General features: G+C 36.0%; 1 protein-coding gene across 1 annotated transcript in view; it reads left to right on the top strand.

The window, feature by feature from the left end:
* Nucleotides 1-25,220, top strand: part of NALCN (sodium leak channel, non-selective) — a 514,200-nt gene that overhangs the window by 340,831 nt on the left and 148,149 nt on the right. Inside the window, exon 15 of the mRNA XM_007501336.2 lies at nt 5,562-5,636. Within this exon, the coding sequence (XP_007501398.1) occupies nt 5,562-5,636 (75 nt within the window). The remainder of the gene's footprint in view (nt 1-5,561; nt 5,637-25,220) is intronic.

Below are 25,220 nucleotides of genomic sequence, written 5' to 3'. Positions count from 1 at the left end.
AGCCCTGGTTCACCAGGGGTTGATGCCCCGATGGCTACCCTCACAAGGTTTGGCTGGCCTGTCGAAGCCATTGCCCGGGGTGTGGCCGCTGCCGCATGCTAGCAGCTACTGGGAGCCACAAGTGAGAGCTGGGTGTCAGGTGAGAGTCAGAGGCTGGAGAGCTGCCCTAGGAGGGCACGACAAGCCCTCCATACCAGAGATACTACCCCTCCCTGAACACCACAACATACTACAAATAAAATGGGGGAAGGTACCCAGAATGGCCTAGTAGAGTCCAAAATGGAATGAAAATAAAGCTGGTCTCAGTTCTTAAAATGGGGGTTTTAGAGGAATTGAAGGGGCCATATAATAATGCACAAATCTGATCATGGCATACTTCTAGTATGAGAGAATCTGGGGTAGAATAAATATCCAGGGTAGGAAAGCTGCTGTGGCATGACAGAGAAAGTCCAAACTCATGAGGAGATCCTGGAGAGAAATGAAGCCATAGGCAGCCTGAACCTTTTGCATTGACCTCTCCTAATAAGATGAAATAGAAGCTTCAATCTCATAAAGCATGCCATATGACTCCACTAAATCAAGACATTTCATTTTAGTCTACTCCATGGACTCCACATTCTACCTAAACTCACTTGACTATGCCTAGAAAACACATCTCCATCATTTCTGCCTGTTGGAACCCATTACCTTCAAACCTGGATGAGGTGCCATGTCTACGAAGCCTTTTTCTGCTTCCACTACCACTATCCCAACATGGTTGCCTCTACTTTTCCTGGAGCACTTTCTCTGATTCTATCTCTATCAAATTCTACTTCATACCATTTTTTTGTCTCTATGGCATAGCTGCCTCATGTTAAATTATAAACTGCTTGAGGGTAGAGCCGATAGATAGATAGATAGACAGATAGATAGATAGATAGATAGATAGATAGATAGATACACACACATACATAAATACATACATACATGTATACATACATACATACATTCATATATAGATGGATGGATGGATAGATAGATAGATAGATAGATAGATAGATAGATAGATAGATACACACACACATACATACATACATTCATACATAGATGGATGGATGGATAGATAGATAGATAGATAGATAGATAGATAGATAGATAGATAGATAGATACACACACATACATACATACATACATTCATACATAGATGGATGGATGGATAGATAGATAGATAGATAGATAGATGATGGATAGAAAGATAGAAAGACAAATATGATATAAATAATATATATATACATCTATCTATATCTATATCTATATCTATCTATCTATCTGTCCATCCATCCATGTATCCATCTATCTATATATCTATGTATCTATCTATGTATCTATGTATGTATGTATGTATCTATCTATCATCTATCTCTCTATGTATCTGTGTATCTATCTATCTATCTATCTATCTATCTATCTATCTATCTATCTATCTATCTACAATCTTAGTTCTCCTAATACCTAGCTCAAAGCTTGGGATTTGATAGGTCCTTATTTGATGTATGCCCGGGGTGTGAGGGTAGCCATTAGGTCATAGACCCCTGGTGAACTAGGGTTTTGCTCACCCAGCATGTGAAGACTGCTTCGGCTGAACAGGCGGAAGAAAGCAATAGGAAGGTTCAACGGCTGAGAGGGCGATGCAGCAAAGCACTGTGGAGTGCTTAGGGCGTGTTGGAGCACAAAAGACAACATGGCCATCCAATGCAGCTGAGGAAGTCTCCAGATGTAATGACTTTTCGTGCCACTGGACCCAGGCTTCCAACGCCAAGAGAGTGGGACTGTCTCTGTGCATCGACTTTTCCACTTAAATCTTTACGCACAAGTGTCTTTGTGCACAAAAACGCACAAAGACAATCATCATCCTCGGTTACCGAGAGACGACTACTACTACTACTACTACTACTACTACTAGTACTACTAGTACTAGTACTAGTACTAGTACTAGTACTAGTACTACTACTACTACTACTACTACTACTACTACTATTTGATGTATGCGTGCTTGAATAGAGTAGAGAGAGTTTAAAGTTACCACATCCTCATTCAACACACCAGGACTATTGAAATCTTGTCTTCTCTCTCTTCCCCCTCATTTGTCCTCCTGTACAATACTAATCCTTCAGTAAATCATTGCCAAAGTTATTCTCTCCATCTGTTCAAGTCTGTTTCTACAATCCATTCCCACTAGATCTGGTGATTGTCACTAGTAGACAGAGATGTCAAGCATGCCACTTGCTAGTGGCAGACAACCTACCAGCCCACAAGTGTAAATGTAATTGAGAAATATTTAACAAAATAAATAAAAAGGACATAGGTAATGTTACTATATGGTTTTCTAAGTCAACATGGTGGAAACACACAAGGTCAGAGGGATCCTTATTTGTGCTTTAGGGTCTTGTGTTTCTATTTAAGTTCAACATGACTGGTCTAAAACAGAATCCTTGTTGATGTATAAAATGATGATTATTATTTTATACACCCAATGAAAGTTCAATTAAGAACTTGCTGAGTAAAAATGAATAAATTCTCTACAAGTAATAAAAACAATAAATAACAATAACAGCTACCATTTACATAGTGCTGTGTATGGTATATATATATATATATATATAACTTTTAGAAATGATAACTCATTTGATTTTGACAACAACCATGGGAAGCTACATTATCCTAATTTTCCAAATGAAACAATTGAAGAAAACTGAGTTCAAGCAACTCACCCAAAGTCACAGAACTAAAATGTTTCTAAAGCTGCATTTGGATATAGGTCTTCCTGATGCTAAATCGAAAGTTCTTTTCCCCATACCATCTAGTTGCATCTACATCAGAACCTTTAGGAAATTTTTCTCATGGTAAAAAATGATAGGAAATCATATTGAAGGAAAGAAGCAGTAGTTCCATTCAAAAATATTTATTGAATAACTACTCTGTGTAAACCAATTTTCTAAGTTTTGTAAGAAATATAAATATAATGTAAAGTATAAGGCATAATCCTGGGGGCATCTGGGTGGCTTAGTGAATAAAGAGACAAGAAGGCCTATAGATGGGGGGCCCTGGGTTCAAATCTGGCCTCAAACACTTCTTAGCTATGTGACCCTGGGCAAGTCATTTAAATCTTATTGCCTAGCCCTTTTCACTCTTCCACCTTGAAACCAATATACAATATTGATGCTAAGATGCAAGGTAAGGGATTTAAAAAAAAAAGACACAGTCCCAACCTTCATATATATCTGAAAGTCTAAGGTCAAGCCCAAATTCATGTTGTGTGACCGAGATACAACAGATTTAGAGGGCACCACAATTAGAGGGTGCAAATAGCACTAATAGGCCTTCAGCATCCAGAAACAATAGAACTTTGCACCTACTTAACAATGAATAATTCATTAAAATAGGTAACTGATACAGAGTGAAATAAGCAGAAGTAAAGGAATTCACACTAAAACCTCCATATTGTAAAAATGAACAATTTTGAAGATTTCCATAAACTGATGAAGTATTTGAACAGAACCAGGAGAACAATTCACATAATAACAACACTGTAAAAACAACTTTGAAAGCTATGAGAACTATGACCAATCCAATGACCATTCATGATTGTAGAGGACTGATGATGAAACATACTCACCAATACAGAGAGGTGATAGCTTTAGGGGTACAAGATGAGACACATATGAATCTGTATATACAACTATGGGAGATTTTCAAAATTAACTTCATACTTGTAAGAAACTTGCTTTTTTGTCTTTATGATTTTTTAGGGAATTTAGGGAAACTGAGGGAGGAAGGAGAAAATGGATTTCTGTTAATATTTTAAAAATAGAAAATTGTACATTTCTACAGATGTATTGTTAGTTTTATTTAACCCTTTTATTACAAGAGACCTCTAAAGAAAGGGTAATCGTCTTTAAATGTTTGTAATGTAAAAACAAAGTAGAAGTAAAACTAAAAATGTGTACATTTCTAAAAAGTTAGCTTTCATGTAATTAACAGATCTTTTTCAATGCCTGGCTCATTTTTACCCCTAACCCTGGTGTTCAATGGTCTTGTCATGCTCCAGGCCCCTCTCTTATGAGATACTTTCCTGTCATCCATCTGTGGTAATTCAACTGAGGATATATTTTGAGTTCCTTGTTTTAGGCACAGTTGATGATTAGTCCCAAATTCAAAAACTCCCAAATTAGGGCTTTAAGTTATAAAACAAGAAAGAGAAAATTAAATACCAAAACCAGGCAATTCACTGTCAGTCAAACAATAAACATTTTTAAAAGCCTGTAGTATAGACAGAAAATGCTATAGGAATTGACAAAAGTGAAAGAATAATGGCAATGACGTGGTCATGGATCTCTTCGATGTACAAAACTGCAGTTGGACCTTGAAAGATTTGGATGGGTAAACAAAAATGTGGAATGCAAAGATGTATATGTGAAAGTGTATATGAAGCATCTGAGAATTAGTTTGTGGGAAGTCCCCTTCATCTAAAAGAACTATTTTCATATTAGCCAAGGAGCAGGAAAAAGGAGAATGATCTTTACTACCAAATCTTTTCTTTTCTTTTTCTTTTTAACAACATTTTCTATAGAGAAATCCTTCCCAGTAGCCAGTTTATTATCTTTTATTCTTTCCTCATTGGACATGAACCGTGGTCAAAACATTTTGTTTAATAAACTGCCTGAATTTTAAAATCCATCATCAAATTGATTCAATCTTTTTAGCAATTAATTATATATGGATGAAAAACACAAAGTAATTGGGTTTCTTTTTATAGCTTGTCGGTGCTTAGGAAAATACTCTCTCCTCACTTCCACCTCAGATCATTTGAACTTTCAGCAAGGTCTAGTAGGAGGGCCATCTCCTAAACAAAGTATTTTGTGATTTTTTTTTCCCTCAGGTGTTAGTGCCCTCCTCACCATATATTGCATCATATTTGCTTTTTATGTTTGTGTTTACTCATCTTTATATATGTTATTCCCTCAAGATAAACTGACTGAGGGCAGAATTTTTTTAATTTTATCCCCTGTGATATAGTATCAACATATAATAAGCATTTAATAAATTCTAGATGAATGAATAAATGAATGAGGAGAAAAGGAAGTATGATGTAGAAATATGTTAATAAAGATATTTTCCAATGAATTGACATGATAGTTTCTGAAAATGAGAAGTGAGTACTGGAATACAAACATAAAAAAATAACTTCTATGAAGTATAAGAACAGTATTGTTATAAAAGCAAACTTTTGATTCTCCATATTTTTAAGCATGTAGTTCATTATGCATTTAAAGAGAATTCAATTTGAACAGCTGTTTTCATGATAAAAAGTAATAATTAGTATTGTCTATTTCCAATTAGTTGTTTTCATGTTGTCATTGAAAATAGTATTCATCTAAGTTTTTTAATTTCAATTTTTTTGTTTTCCATTTAATAGCATAGCATATATTTGTAAACTAGGGAAGGAAAAATAAATATGTGGTTAAATATATTTCTGAGCAATGTGCTGTGTTGTTTTTTAACCATGGTTCTTATTTTGTAGATCCTCCTGAGTTTGTTTGTTGCTGTTATTTTGGACAACCTAGAGCTTGATGAAGATCTAAAGAAACTAAAACAAGTAAGCATAGTTTATGGGCTTTTTGAGGATTTGTATTAATATTTCCATTTTCAATGAAGTAGAATTATAATAGCATTCTTCAAAATTATAGTCTATATAGTGTATATAAATAAATGGACTTTTTAAAATATTGCATTGAGGTCACTCAAGGTCAATTTAAATTCTCTTTAACATTTCAAGAGCATATAATACTATATTACCATAACCATTAAGAACGCAGGGAATGTCTCTGATTCTCTGGTGACTTCTGTGAATAGTTTTCCCTTACCATGTTGAAAAAAGTAAGTTGAACATTGTAAAGAAAAAAGGAATTTAGGGAATATCATAATTCTCTTTTGTGGTATGAAAGTAATCGTCATAGAAGTCAAAGAATTGAGAGTCAGAGCTTCATCTTATATGGATATTCAAGACACTCATAATTATTTAAAATTTTAAAAACGATTAACTATTGTTTTTGATATTGTCAAACATGGTAAAGTGCAGTTAAGGAAGATATTCTCCTGACCCTAGAAACAAGAGGGAAATCAAGCAAAGTAGCACAGATTCACCCTGTATCATGCATAGTGATTTGTTTCTAATTAGTGTGATTTTAATTGGCATTATTCTAATTTGAACAATTTATGTTATAATTATATGTAAAATGTGTTTTTTGGTTCCAGCCCAATAGAAATGGACCTTGAGCATTTGAATAATGCAACCCTTTCTTGAGGTTTGTTCTTTACAGGAATCAGAGCTTAGCTGTACCATAAATGTTTATGTGCATACCAAGATAATGTATTCAGACAGATAATGGATTTGACATGGATGGTTACTTTCATTAAAACTGATTTATGCTTGGGTCTTGTCCATTCTATTGTACTCTTGAGAAAATTTACCCAGTATGCTAGAGGCTTTCTTCTGTTGTTTTTCCTATCTTGGAACTTCTATTTTGACTTTATTCATATATTTCATCCCACGGGAAGAATAGAGTGGCAAGAGGAGTAGACTTTTAATAAGAGAAATCATAGTTCTACCTCTCATTTGCTGTGTATGATCCTTTAAAATTGTCTTTATCTCTCAGTGCCTCAGTTTCCTAATCTATAAAATCTTAATAAAAACCTTACTTACAAAACAGGAGATTTAGAAAGTATTTTGGAAACCTTAACTTGAGCTGCTGATCTTACTACCTCCTTTTCTGGTGGCACATTTTTTTCTTTGTGTAGTTTAGGCTGATTCTTATATGCAAGCCATCATTGGTCATAGACCATTTAGCCCACTTATACCAGCCAAACATCTTTCCTTTGCTTTTTTTGTTGCTTGCAATTTTGACTCCTCTATGGTCATGGTATTTCATGATTCATGGGCATGTCACATCCCTGGGAGAATTTAAGAGAGTTAATTAAAGAGAAAATTAAAAGAGTTGGATTTTTGAAATATTGAGTAAGATGGGGAATGGAAAGTACTCTCCAACCTCCACAGTGAGATCCAACCCATTCTTCTACTCAGTTATTGGCACTGACTCCTCATACACTTGCTGTGCCAGTCCAAAAGAGAATTGAAGGGGATACCTACCTATCCCTCTGAATCCTTAAAGTCTAGTTAATATATATTTTCCATATCCTGTGTGTTTCCCTTGTGGATGGTTACATTTCTTTTGCTATGTGTAGATCAGTGATTACTTGATACCATTAATGTCCTGATATATGTAATAAGGAATATTTAAATCACTTTATTATTAATAGGTTCTTATTTGGACTCAGTGAAGGACATCCATCACACTGAGGAACTCGGACACCTAGCTAAGAAAAATTAGAAAAATTGTATTATTTCTTTTTTTATAACTGAAAGATAGAATAAATATAGTGACACATTTTTAATTTTCCTTTATATGGAACACATTAAAGAGTAAGTAAATCAACCCCAATTTTATACTATCTGTTATACTAGCTATATCCTTTAAGAACTCTTCCTCATAAATCTGAGGAGAGAAAACTCTTCAGGATAATGCAGTCCTGGCTCACCCTCTCTAACAATACCCAGGAAAAAAAAATAGAATGTTATAGAAAATAACAACATTGCCAGGACACAACCAATTTTGAATAATGTGAGAACCTCTAATGTGTTTTGGGAGATTCAGTGACTAGCTTTCACTTTTAATATGCAAAATGTCATCATAGATGATTTAATATTTTGTTTTATATTTTATTTTCAGTAATCTTGATCACATTCGAATTTAACTTATTTTCTTATTTATTATTCACCTTCAAATCTGCACACTAAAGGACCAACTGAAACTTTTTACATTATTTGAATGCTGAATTATACTTCTTGTACTCCAGAGTAGCAAATGTCAAAATGTCAAATAATTCTAATTGTCAAAAAGAGTTACATTTTCAAAAAGTGTTTTAGGGCTCTTGCACCAAGACAACTTCAAGTTAATTGAATAAGGGTTTCTCACTTTTTAAATTAGCTTCAATTGGAAAAAAGGTAATTTTTTTTTCTGGGGGTATCACTTTGAAATGAGGCTTGACTTTGAAGCAGCTAGATGGTTCAGTGGATAGAGTGCTAGATCTGGAGATTGGAAGCTCTGAGTTCAAATGTGACCTTAGATACAAACTAGCTGTATGACCCTGAAAAAGTCACAACTTTTGTTTGCCTTAACCTGCTGAAGAGGGAAATGATAAGCCATCCCAGTATGTTTACCAAGAAAACTTGATGTGGGGAAATGAAGAGTTGGACATGACTGAACAAAATTGAATAAAAAATTCTAGATGCCAGTGTCTTGCCTATTCAACTTGCATTGGATTATAAGTATTAGTTTATAGCCTTTCTCTAACTCATTGTATCTGGAATTTTGTTTGTGTCTACACAATTATTAGTGTTCTTGGTGATAACAAAAGAGATAATTCTCTAATATACCTAATATTCTGTGTCACATACTTAATACGTCCAGGAACAGGGACATGCAAAAGAGGGCATTCTGAGCTTAAATTACCCCCTAAAAAAGATCCTGGGCACAGGAGACCTTTAGCCTCTTCAGTAATGTTAAGAGCAGACCATAGTTCATCCTGTCTTTCCCTGGCATTCTGATTTCTAATGGGGCATCTATTTTTTTAACCTTAAGCCAATCCTCTGGACCCCTAAATCATTCATTTGGTCATCCATCCATCTTCTATAATCCTGTACTGGCATCTATTAAGAGGGAAATGTTTGGCAGGAAGAGAAGTGCTTCTCTATCTATTCAAAAGATTATAATAAGCCATTTCCCAGCAATGCTGGGAAAAATATGAAGAGACACAAAACTGTTAGAAGGATATAGTGTATTTTTTTGCCTCTAGTACATCTCACATCATGACAACAACAACCAAAACCTAGTCCAGAGAAGCAACAGCCCAGACCATCTTTGGTACTATTGAAACAATTGTTATAAAACCTGTACAACTTTGTCAAAATGTACTGACAGTTTGCCTACAGGAATTTGATCATAACTGAATATAGATATATTCAAAAAGAGGATTATTCTTGTCTAATAGGTAGCACTAGATTTCCAAATTCAATTATAGAAATTATTTTTTAAGGCATAGATTTTCCCATTCCCCATTTTGTAAGCTAGATTTTGAATAACCAGTGGTGAAAATAACCTACTTAGTATGAGTATTTGTACTGTAAATACAATGAAAACAATTTCAAATTCCAGCTTTAATAGAGTTTTCCAGTAATCATTGGTCTTCAGTGATGGTACATTTGTAAGTTTAAGATTCTGTTAGAAAGCAGGGAAAAAAATCAACACAAGTTTGAGTTTCCAGGTTTGTTTGTTGAAAATAGCTTTAGAATTTCTCTAGTACCTCATGAGCCTAGCTTCAGTATTTCAGTTTGATATGACTTAACTAACAAAGACAATATCCAGCTTGGAACCTAACATGTACCAGATGTTCAGATAATTTTTTGTTGAATGAAAGGTAAATCAAAATACCCCCTAAAATTAAAAGATCAATAGTAAAGGGAGTTGAGATTTTAGATGATAATGAGACTTGCTTCCTGGACCATGAAATTATAATGCACTGTGCACTATATTACTCCTCTGTTACATCTCATGAATAAATACCTCTTCATTAACCACTGGGTAATTCTCAGTGTTGTTTTGTATTTGGGAGAATGGGTGCATACCGCTGGCTGTTCTTGCCCACAATGTCGAGGACCCTCTTCACAGACATACTAACCATTTGATTATTGAAAAGCACAGTCAGAAATAATGTAACAAATAAATTTTCTTTATGTCTCCAGTGCTAAACCCAGTTCTTCACACAATTTTCTTCATAATGCTTACTAATTGAGTTTGCTATTTACTTATTCATATACTTTTTGTTTGAAAATTTAACTGAAATTATGCATTCAGATGGTTTGGGGTAAGTTTATATTTCCTGCATCTAAACTCTTGATTATTTTATTTAAAAGATCTATGGACCCACACACTATTATATTTTAAAATGTCCCTGGTCCTCTCTTTTACCAGCACTATTGCTAGTTTTTCATAGTTCATCCCTTCATTTTCCATCTTCTTTTCTTTATCCCTAATGATTCTGACCTTTATTATATGATTTATTTAAAGAATTTCAGTGCTGAGAGTTATTAACACATTGGAGAAGGGGGAGACTTTGAAGAGTCCTTTTTCTATTAATTTGTGACCTCTTAAAAATCCTCTATAAAGTTATAGTAGCTTGTGGACAAGCTAAAGACATTTCATTAAAATCTTAAAGGTGTACAATCTATGTGGTTATTCAAATTCAAAAATAATTAATTAGGAGAAAATAGGAAAAGAAGCTAATTTTAGCTACAGAAAAGAGTTTTATTTATATGACTCAAAAGTCTTGAAGTTTTGATCTATAAAACTTTAATATATGAATATATTTATGTAAACCTTCATATTAATACAAAGATTTAGTATTAAGTCTTTATACTAAAGCTCTAATACCTACCATATATATATATATATATGTATATATTTAAGCATATTTGCATATAGTTTTCGACTCACATTATCTGTGCATGCTATATAGTCAACATCGTTTTGGTTTTGACTCATTCATATTGTCTTCGTCCCCATAAGCCCCAAGCACAGTGACTATTCTGAGTAAAACTATACCAACTCATCTTCCTGAGTCTAAATATGACCTCAGATACTTACTAGCTGTGTGATCACAGGCAAGTGACTAAACCATGTTTGCCTCTGATCCTCACCTGTAAAAGGAGCTGGGGAAAGAGATGGAAAACCCTCCAGTATCTTTGCCAAGAAAACTCCAAATGGGATCACAAAGAGTCAGACAAGACCTAAATAACTGAACAATAAATACAAACTACAGTACAATATAGAGTCGTAAATGCTGGCTTTTTGTACATGCATTTTTACTACACACTCATTTATGCTGTGCTTCCCTGATCATTATGCCACCATAACTTTTGGTTGAAGGAACTATTCTCCTAAGGAAAGTATGTAAAAAAAAAGGAGAGGAATAAAAACTTTTAAATGAGGTATTCATCCAGTATCTGCCTAACAAAATGATGAGCCAAAATTATCTTTTCATTGATCGAATGTAATTTTCATACTTCTATAAATCGAGGTATCTGGAGTTACAGAAGATAAACCCATGAAAACTTCCATCCCTTATACAGGATTCCATATGACTTCAGACAGCTACCTTTGTTGTAGTTGGTACCCAGCCCCATAGAAACATGTTATATGTTGATGTCCAGGGAATACAAAAATGAAGGACTGGTTTAAGATTTTTCTAATGTATCTCATAATTTTTAGTTATGAAATCATTATTGTCAGACTCTATATAAAAGTCAGCAGAATCCACAGCAACAGAACTGTGTCACAAATACATACTATGCTGCAACAAGAAACATTCTTCAAAGCTCACCTTTTCAGAAAGGCTTCCCTGATTAATCGGCGCAACCCTCTGAAGCCCCTCAGAATTTCCACTGTACTTTGCAGTTCGCCCTTTTCCACTAATCTTTATTTTTGTTTCCTTATTTCCTTTTCTAACACATTTGTCCATGTAAAAAGTGTACCTCATCTATAAAAGCTGATTGGGAAATTTAGGAAGTGGTACCCAGAAGAGCTAATGATAGATTATAATGATCAATGCAAACATCCTTAAGATAAATATGTGCAAAATAGAATATATATATATATATTATAGAATATATACTATGTCCCCTCAATGGGGATATTGAAAGAACCCATAATAATTCCTAGGCTGAGGAACAAAACAAACTTCTTCTGGGTGAAGTAAGTTCGTGGGACCAAGCTCCACTTTTGTCATGCCTTAACATGTCATGAAAATGCCACTCAATGAGCTAAGTTAGAGAACTGGGTAGAATGCAAAACTAGCTGAAGGACTTTAGTAAAACAGCACAAAACAGAGAAAGGTGAAAGAGAAAATGGAAGATAAAAGTTCTGTGGCTTTGGAGGCAACCCACATCAAGAGATACAAGAAGAAAGTATTCAGTGTACTCAAATTCAGAAAGAAAAGGTCAATGTCACTGGATGCTGAGCCTCAACTTTCTAAGAACCTGAACCTCGATTCTCTGTCTTCTCTTTCTTTGGTTTCTCCCTGAAACACACAATATGACATTTTGCACACTTCATAAATTTGGTAAACTGGATAAGATGACAATTTTTCATGCTTAAGAACCTAAAAAAAAAAACAAAACAGACTGGCAAGAATGATAAATGAGTACCTTCTTGTGTCATTTTTCAGTCATGTCTGTCATTTTCTCGGCAAAGTTACTGGAGTGATTTTTTCATTTCCTTCTCCATTTTACAGATGAGGAAACTGAGGCCAATGGAGTTAAGTGACTTACCACCAATAGCTTAACTCTCCACTGTCTTTTTCAAAGTATTAAAATGAATTTTTAAATTAGAATTCTCCTTTTGATGCCATTTTTGTATTACATTTTTACCTAGTATTTTTATTATCTGATATCTAATTTTCTGGAGATTACCTTGAATTCCTAAAGCCAAAGTCAGTGAAACTTAAGCTTTGAAAGATCCTATACAACTGGAAGGGCTTCACAAATAGGGCTAGTAATGGCTTCTATACCCTACGACCAATTGAACCCTATGGAAAAGCAAATGACTTTTTCAATTATGGTAATTGATATAAACTTTACTAGGCTGTAGAATGGGCTGTGATAGAGAGCAGGTCAGGTCTGGAGTCAAGAACACTCATCTCCCTGAGTTAAAATCTGACCTGAGACTTTACTAGTTGTGTGACCCCAGGAAAGTCACTTTACTCTGTTGGTCTCGGTTTCTTCATCTGTAAAATGATCAGGAGAAAGAAACAACAAATCACTCCAATATCTCTACCAAGAAAGCCCCAAAAGGGATCATGTTTGAGGCAACTGAACAACTACAATAATAATAAATAATAAGGCTATCTAGGAGAAAGGATGGGTGACATGCAGGTGGAGCTATAAGAATTTTGCAAGCTCAATAGCCTTTTGGATTCCTAATGATTTTTTTGCCTGCTTTGAACTCACATATATGATTTTTTAAAACTGTATAGAATCTCTTAATCCCTGAGAGAACCAGGGGGAAGCCTCAGGAAAAGAATAATGAGAAAAGAGAATGATAGATAACGTGTTTAGAATAAATTCAAAGCTATTATTTTTTTAAAATTCCAGCTCCAATAAAAGACTTATTCACATCCTAAACAAAATGTGATTACTTTTTATCTTTGATGACTCTCCCTGGTGTGTGTACCAGAGCTTCTCTTGAAGGGAAGGTCAGGAAAAGAGTTGTAGGTGCTGCATGAAAAAATGTTAGTGTCTTCTTAATATAGCCTCCAATTTTATTTCAAGGGTTGTTCTTACCCTTGATCTTCTGCTCTTTCCTCTCTCCATCTCTGTTCATAGGCATAGGTTTGAGTACAGGGTGTGATTGGGTACATCCTAATGTCTAAAAAAAAAAACCCTAAAAAATCCTGACTTTGCTTTTTAATTCAATTGAACTTTTTTAGTTTTTAGATCTGGATTATTATATTATGCTTAAGTATTATGTAAAAATTTAGTGTAATTTTCTTTAATTTTGATTGGATATTTAAGAAATGTTTATCTTTAAAATAAATGCCTTTACTATGTGTCTGCTATATTCTAAGCACTGTACTAAATGTTTTACAAAATATTATCTCACTTCATCATGGAAATAGCCCTAGTTACTATTATCTCCATTTTTCAGAGGAGGAAACTGAGGTAGGCAGCAATTAAGTAATTTGCCCGGGATCACACAAAAAGTAAGTATTTGTGGCTCAATTTGAACACACCTGTGTACATACTACTTACCTATACTATGGGCATTCCTGCACTAAATAGATAAATATAAGGAATTTTTGAGCTTCTTCACTTTACAAATAGGGAAAATGAGTAATAGAAATTCTGGTTTGCCCAGCATCTCAAATAGTTCAAACAGTGTCAATCCAAGCTCCTTTGCTCTCATTTCAGCTCTCTGCATCACACCATGCTAGCTGTTCCTTTAAATCTCATGCCAACTTCTCCTTGTAATTAACATTTATATTGTGCCAGGAAAGAGGCAGCAACAAGGTCAAATTAAGTGAGAAAAACTAAGAAAGGAAGTGGATTAGGCAGAAGTGCCAAGTCTGGATCCAGCAAGAGTGGGGTTAAGGTTCCTCTGGTTGTAGCAAGTCAGGAGTCCATAAGCCAAGAGATCAAATCATAAATAAAGGCATCCAAAGGATTGCTTCCCAGAAGTAAGGCCAAGGCCTGGGAAGGGGGAAAGGTTTCAGGAAGGAGCAAAGAACTAGGAAAAAAACACAATTTAATGTTAATGATAACTGCAGAAAAGGTGCAGTTCTGAGCCAAAGCATCAGAGATTAGAATACAGGAACAAGTTGATCCTGGGCCAATAATAGTTTGCTTAATGTTCTTCTTTATACTTCTGTAATTGCAAGGGCAGACCCAAATCCAAAGTCATTGAAGTTTGCTGATGTTTAGAAGAAAGGAGACATTCCCATGTCCTACATCAGAAATTTTTAAATTAGAAGGGCCTTGAGAGACAATCTGCTCTGATCCCCCTCAGTTTACAAACAAAGAAACTGAGGATGGGGGGGGGGTTCCAATTATCCTACAGGTAATAAACAGTGGAGCCAAAATTTTCAAATCAGAGATCAAAATGCACAGCTGGAAGGTATAATGAACAGAGTGCTAGACTTGGAGTCACAAAGTTGATATTGTTGCTGTTCAGTCATTTCAGTTATATCCAAGTCTTTGTAACCCCATTTGGTGTTTTCTTGGCAAAGGAACTGGAGTGGAGATTTGAATTCAAATATAAGCTCAGCTGCGTGATTCTGGGATCACACTGAACCCCCGTCTACACCAATTTCCTCTTCTATAAAATGCAGACCATAATCTCTTAACCTATCTCCCCCGGTGTCTGTGAGGATGTTAAAAGAGAGATTATATTGGTCAAGTGCTTAAAGTTCTCCATAAACATTAGTGACTCTTATTCCACTCCCCTGATTACATGGATAAGGGGTGGGAGGAGAGAGAGGTGGTATGAGATGGAACTGGTGCAGTGAAAATGTCCTTCTAGGTTAGGGATAATGGAAGGACACTGAAGAGGCAGCTCTGTTTTCTACAAGGAGAAGCAAGTTAATTTTAAGTAGATGGAGCAGTAAAGAATTGTAGTATTTCACTCCAGTGCAAAATGTGCAAAGGGCAGCACTAAGAGAAAAACCAGACCCCCCCCCATTTTGTCAAGGGGAGAGGGAGAATTTGGGGCAGTAAGTGAGGAGGCACTAGGCTCTCATTAGCACTGGTCAGGGCTATACCTGACACCTTAGCACTGTAATCCTGCATTAAGACAGAAGACGAAATGCCTGAGGTTTCATGACCTGCCTAAGCTGACTCAGTGGGCATTTGTTGGCTTTGTTCTAATTACACGAGAATTCTTGACTACTTTTCCTAGCATTTTCTCCACAATTTTTCTGTGAAGTAAATAACCTTTCATTTGAAAAAAGGAGAGGAGCATGGAAGAGTAATTTGCCCAAGAATGGTAAGATCATATTTGTAGCAATGGCTCAAACTCAGAATCCCTGGGATTCTAGCCCTTTGCTTTGCTTTGCTAAATGAACTCGACTTCACATGGCTCCTTTCATCACGAGTACAAAATTGTAAGCACCCAGAACTTTCTGTACTATCAAAGATAACAAGGGAGATAATTAACTAAGAGGAAGCTGACACATTTTGCTGAAGCTCCTTTCACAAGCAATAGGAAATTAGATTGTTAAAGGGGAGGATGAGAATTGATTTTAAGCAGGGCTTGTTGGTGGGATGTCTGACTCTCACAAAAAAGAAATACATCTCTGCCTCAGTCATGGTAAAGGGTTGGGAGGGATGCTAGTAGTGTGTAGACCCCCTATACATTTGAGCACTGCCACAGATATATTTTTAAATTGCCTTTGCTCCTTGGTTTCTTTTGAGACAAAACACATCCATTCAATTGAATAGAAACATTTGTTGAGCCTTACGAGGTACTGGACCACATTATTAGGTGATGAATCTTGGATGAATACAAAGCCAAGTGAGACAGCTCCGGTTCCCATAGAGCTTCTAGCACAGTAGGTTTTAAAAAAATCACAAATAATTATACAGCAAAGTCAAATTTGACAAGTATGTCAGAATGGGCAAAAGACTGAAATAATACAAAGCCATATTTAGGTAGCTCTTTAAATAAATGTTTTCCTCCCAACCATCAAACAATATAGTGTAAGAATTGTTATCTCTATTTTATAAAAGGGGGCTCAAATAGATGAACTTACCCCATAGTTGCATTTATATTAAATGGGGAAAAATAATGGCATCTACCCCCAAGTTGTTGTGGGGGTCAGATGAGATATGTATAAAATGTTTTGCAAATATTAAAGTGCTATGCAAATATTGTTATATTATATTTTATCACATATCATTTGTTATATTCTCTGTTTTTTACTATGTTGTTATGTTATATATCCTGTTATGTTATATTTTGCTACATTATATCATCATATATTTATTATGTTATATCCTACCTCAAATTGTATTATAGTTTCAGAATGGGATTTATACCCAGGTCTTATGACTCTAATTCCAGTGCTTTTTCTATAACACAAGGCTAAGTGCTTAGACAAGGGAGGAATCACTTCTGGTTAGGATTATCAGGGAAGGCTTTATGGAAAATGTGGAATTTTTGTTAGTTTTTTTTAATCTTTACCTTTTGTCTTAGAATTCATGCTAAGTATTGGTTCCAGAGCAGAAGAAAGCAGAAAGTAAGGGCTAGTCAGTCAATTGCCATAAAGTGGCTTGCCCAGCATCACAAAGCTAGGAAGTATCAGATCAGATTTGAGCCAAGGACTTCCCAAATTTCTAGACCTGGGTCTCTATCCACTGAGCCATCTAGCTGCCTCTCTGTTATAATCAACTAATGTTCTTGAAGAATAAATGAGATTTCAGCAGAGATGAGTGAAAGAAAAGGAGAAATTTCAGGCATAACAAATAATGTAAAAGACAAAACCAAATAGATAAAGCCGTGGGATATATGTTTAGGGAGTAGGAAGTAGTCTACTGCTCTACTGCTTTCCTCTTTCCTGTTTTTCCATTACTTCTAGCCCCAGCTTCCTTGGTTTTTCTGACTTCTAATCCTTATCCATAATTCTTCCCTTTTTTCCTCTGCTATTGCTTTGTAAATTGTCTCTTCTCCAAAAATATATTTCCTTATGTAAGAGGTTTACTTTCATTATTTCCTGAAAGAAATACCATTTCTACAGTACCATTTCTAGATCTGTATTCCAAAGAGACAAAAAAGAATGGCAAAAGGACCTCCTTGTACAAAAATGCTTATTTCAGCTCTTTTTGTGGTAGCAAAGATTTGGAAATTGAGAGGTTGGCCATCAGTTAGGTAATGACTGAATGACATGGTATATGATAGTTTTGGAATATTATTGTGCTATAAAAAATAAGCAGGATGATTTAAAAAAATCTGGAAACTGATGCAAAATGAAATAAGCAGAACCAGGAGACCATTTATACACAGTGATAGCAATATTTCTTGATGAACAACTCTGATTTATCTAGTTATTCTCAGCAATACAGTTATCCCAGAGATCCCAGTCCCAGAGATTCATGATGAAAAGTGCCATCTGCCCTCTAAGAAAGAACTAGGAGTCTGAAAGCTGACCGAAACACACTGTATTTCCTTTTCTTTATTCTCCTTTTTTTTTCACTGAAAACTCTTCCACAAGATGACTAATATGAAAAAAAAACATCTTATATGATTATACATGTAAAATCTTTATCAGATTGCTTTGCTGTCTCAGAAAGGGGAAAAGACAGGAAGGGAGGAAGGATTAAAAGAAGAGAGAGAATTTGGTACTCAAAACTTTTAAAATAATGAATGTTAAAATCACTTTTACATGTAATAGGGGAAAATAAAATATTATTTTAAAAAGCTGGTGCTACAGTTAAATTAGATATATTATATAACTTCTTTTTTGGGCCCATCAAGATCAATCATTTGGTCATTTCTGTACCCTTAAATTTTTGGATAAAATGATCTCATCCATATTTGTATTTCCCTCCTATCCCTCTGTAATTCTAATCCTTCTTTTTCAATAAAACATCCACAAAATATCAACCTTACACACTCTGTAACCCTTTCTAGAGTTATTTTGACTCCTAATGAATAACTGGTGAACCAACACAGGGTTCCACCAGAACTCTTTCATAGTCTGGGTAACGTGTATTTTTCATACACTTTGTTTTCCAAGTGTGGATAGATCAATCTATTTTCACAGTGCTTTGTACTGCATCGTTTGTATAATGGTCAATGTTGTATGACACTTGTTTTCTCATTCGTATTCTTGTTGTTGCCAGAGGTTGCAGTACAAACTGTGAGTAGAGAGATTACAAATCATACTACAATTCATATTCCCTCATGGAACCACTGAAACACTATTTCTGTTGAGAGAGCTATTAGGAACCAGAGAGATTATAGAAGGGACAGAATTTCTAGACAACTTCTTAAACCAATCCCTTGATAAACCTCCCTCTCCCCTACCTTCAAAGGATATGAAGAATGTTGAAAGGAGAGAAAATAAAGAATTCTTATTTTGAAAAAGAAGCAAAGTACAGTTTCCCTTGAGCAAATTGTCCACATTTTTGGGTGCTCAATTTCTTTATATGAAAAGTGAGGTACTGGAAAAAGATGACCTCTTAAATCTTTCTGGCTCTAAAATTATAGTCCCATGAAAGAAAAAAAAAGAGCTAATGACTGCCTGATAAGCACCAGGGATAGGGTTAGCATGATAGTATGATAGTAACATACAAGAAATGGCAGCCAAGTTATAGCCAAAGGTTGGCATGTCTTCCAGACACTGGATTGTGTGATGAAGGGTTCTGCAGATTTCTACTGTAAACATTTGGTTCTCCAAGTACAAAGACTTTATCAGAATATGAGACCTTGTCTTGTTCTAGCTAACAGAAATGCCTGTTTTCTTTTTAAATTCTGCTAGATGTTACTGGGTTGATTTTGGGGAGAGGACCTGGTTTGTGCCAAGATTAAAGAGAAGAAACATTAGGCCACTAGCATTTCCCTTCTCTTTTCCTCTACACTGTTCATAGAAAGGGAATATACGTTTTTTCCCCTCACAATATTTTTTACTCTAATGCTGTAGGAAATTATAGGAGCACTTGGAGTCTGTGCTGGTACTACCTTTGGCAGTTTGCGTTGATTTTCAAGATTCTCACCTTCATTTAGGGAAGAACTGGGACACCAAGATTTACACAGCCAACAGTGGCAAAGTTCATTGAAATCCATACCTAATATTTCTCTCCCCAGTTCCTCAGAACTTAAGCTTTAATTGGGCTTTTTGTGCTTTGTGTAAGATAAATCAAGAAAGAGATTTTGAAAGTGAATGAAGGGTGGATTTTTATTTACTTGTTTTAGGACTTTTCCCCCTACCAAATTTTGGGTTTAAGACTTTTAGCTTCTTCGGGCCAATGGCCAAGTATTTGTTATAGCTCTAGTTCACTACTGACTATAACTCGGAAGGTACAGTACAAGGGATAAGAAAGATCCTTATCTTTCCTATACATCCTACGAGAATGTAGGAGGGAGAGGGAGAAGCAACAGAGCTGGGGAAGAAGAATGAGTACTAATTATTGCTCTTCCTTCATGGGTGCTGCCAACAGCTAGTCTCAAATTGCTTTTAATTTAATCATGTTTTATCTTTTGCAAGGACAAAATGCTTGCTTAGAGTGACTTCAAATTGGCCATTACATTACTGCTTCAATAAGAGTTTAAAAGACTTGCCAGGAGCCACATAGCTCGTGAGTGAGTGTCTGAAACCAGATTAGAGTTCAGATTTTCCTGCCTCCAGACCCGCTGCTCTACTCATTGATCCAGTTAGCTGCCTCCAGGAGTTGATGGGCTCTTCAGGGAGGACTAGCACCTCTGGTAGGAAGCCCTACTCAAGTCCCTTTTCAAGTGTTCTCATCCACCACTGGGGTCTGCGTTTCACTCAAATTTCACCCATAGCTTCAAGAGGCTGTAGCATGGGCAGCCACCACATCCCTGGAAACCCATCTGCAATGTCAAGTTAAACCAGAATGAGGGCAACCCCTAGGGCTCAGACCTGGCAATGAGTTAGGTGGACGTCCATCCCAAGCATGTTCTGTTCCTTTAGAATTATTGTGATTTCTATGCCATCATGGTGGCCTCCAGTTCTTGTTTCTTCTCTTCCTTCCCAGTCCATCACTATCATTTTAGCTTCCATTCTCTTCCTAATTAGTCTTGATATAATAAAACAAACCAGTTCAGTATGGATCTCTCTTCAACTTTTACAATTCTATTCTTCTACTCTTCATAACCAGCTCATTCCCAATCCTGCCCAAGTCTGTCCAAGTTTGTTTTACTTCCACTCTTGAGCTTCTGGGTACTTCTGTAGGAAAACAATAGAGGGGGCTGGCGAAGTCCACTACAACATTATTTAATCTTAATTAAACTTTATAGCCATTTTGACTTGAGTTCAATATTGGCCTTAGGCTCTTACAAGCTACCCAGGGCAAATTATTTAATCTCTGTCTGCCTCAGTTTCCTAATAGGTAAAATTGAGATAATAAGAGCACCTACCTCATAAGGTTGTTATAAGGATCAAAAGAGATAATAGTTGAAAAAAACATTTAATATAGTACCCGGAACATAGTAAGTTCTATATAAAATGCTTATTATTATTATATTCCAAGTATACTATTACTGAACAACAAACAATAAAAAATACCCTATTCCCTTCAACCCCCCTCAGTCAATTACCTTACCTGTGAGCTCTCTCAAGTCCCCTGCTCCAAAGCTCAAAAAACTATGTTTTTCAGCCTGGCCTCTTTTCCATTTTGGTGGTTTTTAATCCCATCCCCTCCTTTCCTGTCTCTTCCAAGACCTTGCTCTTCAGATTTATCTGCAGTCCTTCCATTTTTGTTGTTCAGTCATTTTTGTCATGGACCCAACTTGAGGTTTTCTTAGCAAAGATACTGGAATAGTTTGCCATTTTCTTCTCCAACTCATTGTACAGAGGAGGAAACTTAGGCAAACAGGGTTAAGTGACTTGGCCAGGATCACACAGCTAGTTAAATATCTGACTCTATTTACCCTCATCTTCTATCTTGGCTCTATAATCCTCTTCCTACAAGTCTGCTTAGGTCTTCTCTAGCTTATATAACATGCATCCCTTCTCTTGACTTTACTACCTCTTTCCCCAATAAGACTATTGTCCTGTATCATTTATTTCACCCTTTACTGTGAAAATTTTAAAAAAATTCTTCCTCCTTTCCTCCATATGCTCACTACATACTCACTTTTCAATCTCCTACAATGTCTACTCTCTCCCTTTTAAATCTATTTAACTGCTTCCTCCTGAACATCGAATCCTTTTCTAGGCCATCCTTCTTCTGATCTTCCTACCAAATTTGATATTTTTAAAAAATCCTCTCTGTATATTCCCTCTCAGCCACAGAATTCTGGAATTCTACCTTCTTGCCCAACCCCCCACATCTTTCTACTTTCAACTATTTTCCACCAGCTCTTCTTCTTCCCTCTATCCTAAAGGCAAGTATTGCCTGAGCTTTTTACCTCTCTCTCTTTTCTGGAAGATAAATTCTTTCATATCCAGAATTCATGCTCTGGCACCCCTAGATCTTTACTGGTAACATGCCTCATTTGTGGCCCATTAGGTCAATTTGTCTACTCTAGACATGCTTTCTTTTATTCCACCACTACCTTAATGAGCTACCCCCCACCTCTATCACAATTTTCTTGGCTTTCCAATTCTGCAAAAATGATCAAATCAATATTGCTACTGGAAAAGATGTACTCTTTATTCCTACAAGTTTCCAAAGCAAAAAGCTCCTTCACAGACCCCACTGCTCTTTATGAGCTCCTTTTTTTCTTCCTTCTTTTTTCCTTCCTTCCTTTCCTCCCCAACTCCTTGGATTATAACTCTAGAGTTGAAAGACACCTCAGAGGTCATTTTACAGAGCAGAATGGATTATAGGAAAGTTAATTGCCCAAGATCAGTTCCACTGTCCTTGGGCTTCTCTTTCCCTATATATTTGTTCCTTTCAACACATAGCACAATCCCTTACACATTAAAAAGCATGCTTAATTAATGTTCATTATATTTTATAGTGATTGAATTCACAAACTTTTCTTACTTCATCATCAGTTCTGTGACTGCCAAATCTATATCTTAGATCTCTAGCCCTAACTTGACTCTCCTCAGTTTCATTGCTGCATATCCAACTGCCTAGTTGACGTAATCTCTGATGATATCAGTCTTTTACATCAAATTTAACATGTCCCAAGCTGTAAGCTTACACCTCTGGAGATATAGGTAACCTCAAAGGCCAGTATTCTAATATTTAACAGATAAGGAAACATGCCCGGAGATTTTTAATTATTTGCTGGTGATCGCATTGGTAATAAATACCAGAAAAGAAGAATTTGAACCCAGGTCTTCTGACTCCCAAACTGGTGCTCTTTCTATTGTTCTGTTCTGTTTCAGTTCTCATCATTCTTCAGTTTCTCCCTTTCTTGTTTAAGGTGCCAATATGCCTCCAAGGTTCCAAAGCTAAGATTCTCATTTTTCATTTTTATTTTTGTTCCCATACCCAGCCATTTACTCCTTCCTTCAAGTCTACCGGTTAAGTAACTCTCTAATCCGCTTTCTTCTTTTTAAGTCTTATGGCTATCTGATCAGGCCCAACTTACTATTTATAACATAATAGCCAAAAAGGCAGGTAGGAGGTGCATTGGATAGAGAACTTGCAGTAAAGTCAGGATGACTTATCTTCCTGATACAAAATCTGGTCTCAGATACTGGCTGTGTGACCCTGGCCAAGTCACTTAACCCAGTTTACCTTAGTTTCTTCATTTGTAAAATAAACTGCAGGAGGAAATGGCAAACCCAGTATCTTTGCCAAGAAAACCCCAAATGGGCTCACAAAGAATTGGACAGTACTAAAATATCTAAACAACAACAACAATAGCCTGATAATTGAGAATAGCACCGTGTAGCTTTGAACTGGTTTATTTAATGAGAAAGATTGCAAATGGAGGAACAGTAACCAATGGAAAGGAGATGGCCTAGAAAAGACCTGAGGGATGGAATAATTGGAGGTTCCAGGGAAGACAAAGAACAGGTTTGAGGGCTTCCAAGAGGAGTGGAATGAGAAGAGATGGTGGCCAGTTAAAGAGTTGGTATATTTTGGGGCAAGATGAAGGGTATGACCATCATGTATGTAGCAAAGATGGGGTAGAAGAATGAGTTGTGGAAAATGAGTAAATTTAGGAACTGGGATTTTAAGATTTTTTTTAGAGTATTGTAATGATAATTGTAATATAGGTGTAATTAGCTTAATTAAGAATAGAGTGTAGTCAGATGTAGGGTTTATAAAAGTGATTTGAGACTTCCTAGGGCTGCTTTAAATTTGCCATGGAGCCCTGACAAGATCAGAGGAAGAGAATTTTGGAGAGTCTTGAATGCATCAGTTGAGAAAATGTCACCCACTTCTGGGACAGACACTAGGAGATTGGTTGTTCCTGGCTTTCCTCATATCAGCCTTGGAGAGGTTGTGGAAGATTTGGAACATCTTTATTTGAAAAGTTGGAAAGTTGTCAGATCAGAGAGCAGGAAAGTTACTGAGCAGTTCTTTGGAACTCCTCTGGTGGCACCAAAAACTGCTGGGAGAACAGCTTGTTACTCCAAGGGACAGAGTTTGATCTTTGGCTGAAGGGAAAGGAATTTTGGCAGACCTCTATAAACATTAAGTTCATAAATTTTTGGAAATGGGGTTAGTAATTTAGAATTTATACTTTAGTTAGTCTAGATTAAGGATGATTGCCATTTGGTAATCAAGAAGGCTTCCCTCACAGGAAAGATTGGGTTAGGAATTTATGTAAAAATTATTAGTTATAGGGGATATTTCTTATCAATACTTATTTTCCTTTTACTTTCCCTTTTATATAAATTTTAATAGTTATAATAAATAGATTTTATATAACTGGCCTGAGCAGAAGTTTTCCTTCAACTGCTTGAGTAGCCATTTTTATCAATGGTCAAACTCAAGAGCCTGTCTCCATAAGTGACAACTATTGGTAATACCAATACCAATAACCAATAAGGGCAATACCCTTTTCAACAATATCGATATGTATGCTGACATCCCCTAATGTAAAGGCAGTAGTTGAGGATGAGAGGACTATGAGCCAGGTACTGGGCTCATTGAGGAATGAAAGAGAATGTGCTAGAAGTTGGTAGACAATAGCCACCAAAATATTGATTGGGTGATAAATATGTATTGAAGAGATCTCAAATGAAGAGAAATGATTAAGTAATTGTGGTAGACATTAGCTGGATATCCAGTGGGGAACAAGAAGTATTCCAATTCTTAAATTCTTAAAAAACTTAACCAATGAATTGGAGGGAATCAATGAAAGTACAGCCAGTATTGGAAAGAGCAGCTATGCTTCTTTAAGGACAAGAAGATGGAGGGAGAAAGCAAGCCAGTAAATGGTAGGAAAGCAAAGTTGGTTTGTTATGTTTGGAGGAGCCATTCCAGAGAGCATAGTATATGGCTTTAGAGGGAAAAGTTGGTAATTGAGGTAGGCTATCATTGTCCATGAAGCATAAAGCCTAGAGGCGAAGTTGTTCCAGGGCCAGAGTAGTACATAGCTAGAAGAGGTGGAAGGTCCAAGCCAACTGCTTCAGAGTTTAGATATTCAGCAAGAGAATCTGTAATATACAGTGGAATGGCTGCTCGAAAATCAGGAATCCCTCTTGGGCAGCATGTGGCAAGATGACTCCTGTGGAATTTATATGGCCTGCTATTTCCTACTATCCTCCCTTCTTCCTCTGTAGCCTTTGCAGAGACTAGCCTTCATTCCTGGAATGCATTCCCTTCACTCAACTCTCACTTGAATTCAATGTTAGTTGAATTATGTAATTCCTTCCTTCTTGCAAGGCCAACTCAAGGGCCCCATTCTACAGGATACCTTCC

Source organism: Monodelphis domestica, chromosome 8 (assembly GCF_027887165.1).
Source record: "Monodelphis domestica isolate mMonDom1 chromosome 8, mMonDom1.pri, whole genome shotgun sequence".
Taxonomy (NCBI): Eukaryota; Metazoa; Chordata; class Mammalia; order Didelphimorphia; family Didelphidae; genus Monodelphis; species Monodelphis domestica.
Note: the sequence above shows the minus strand (reverse complement) of the source record. Positions and strands in the feature narration are given on the sequence as shown.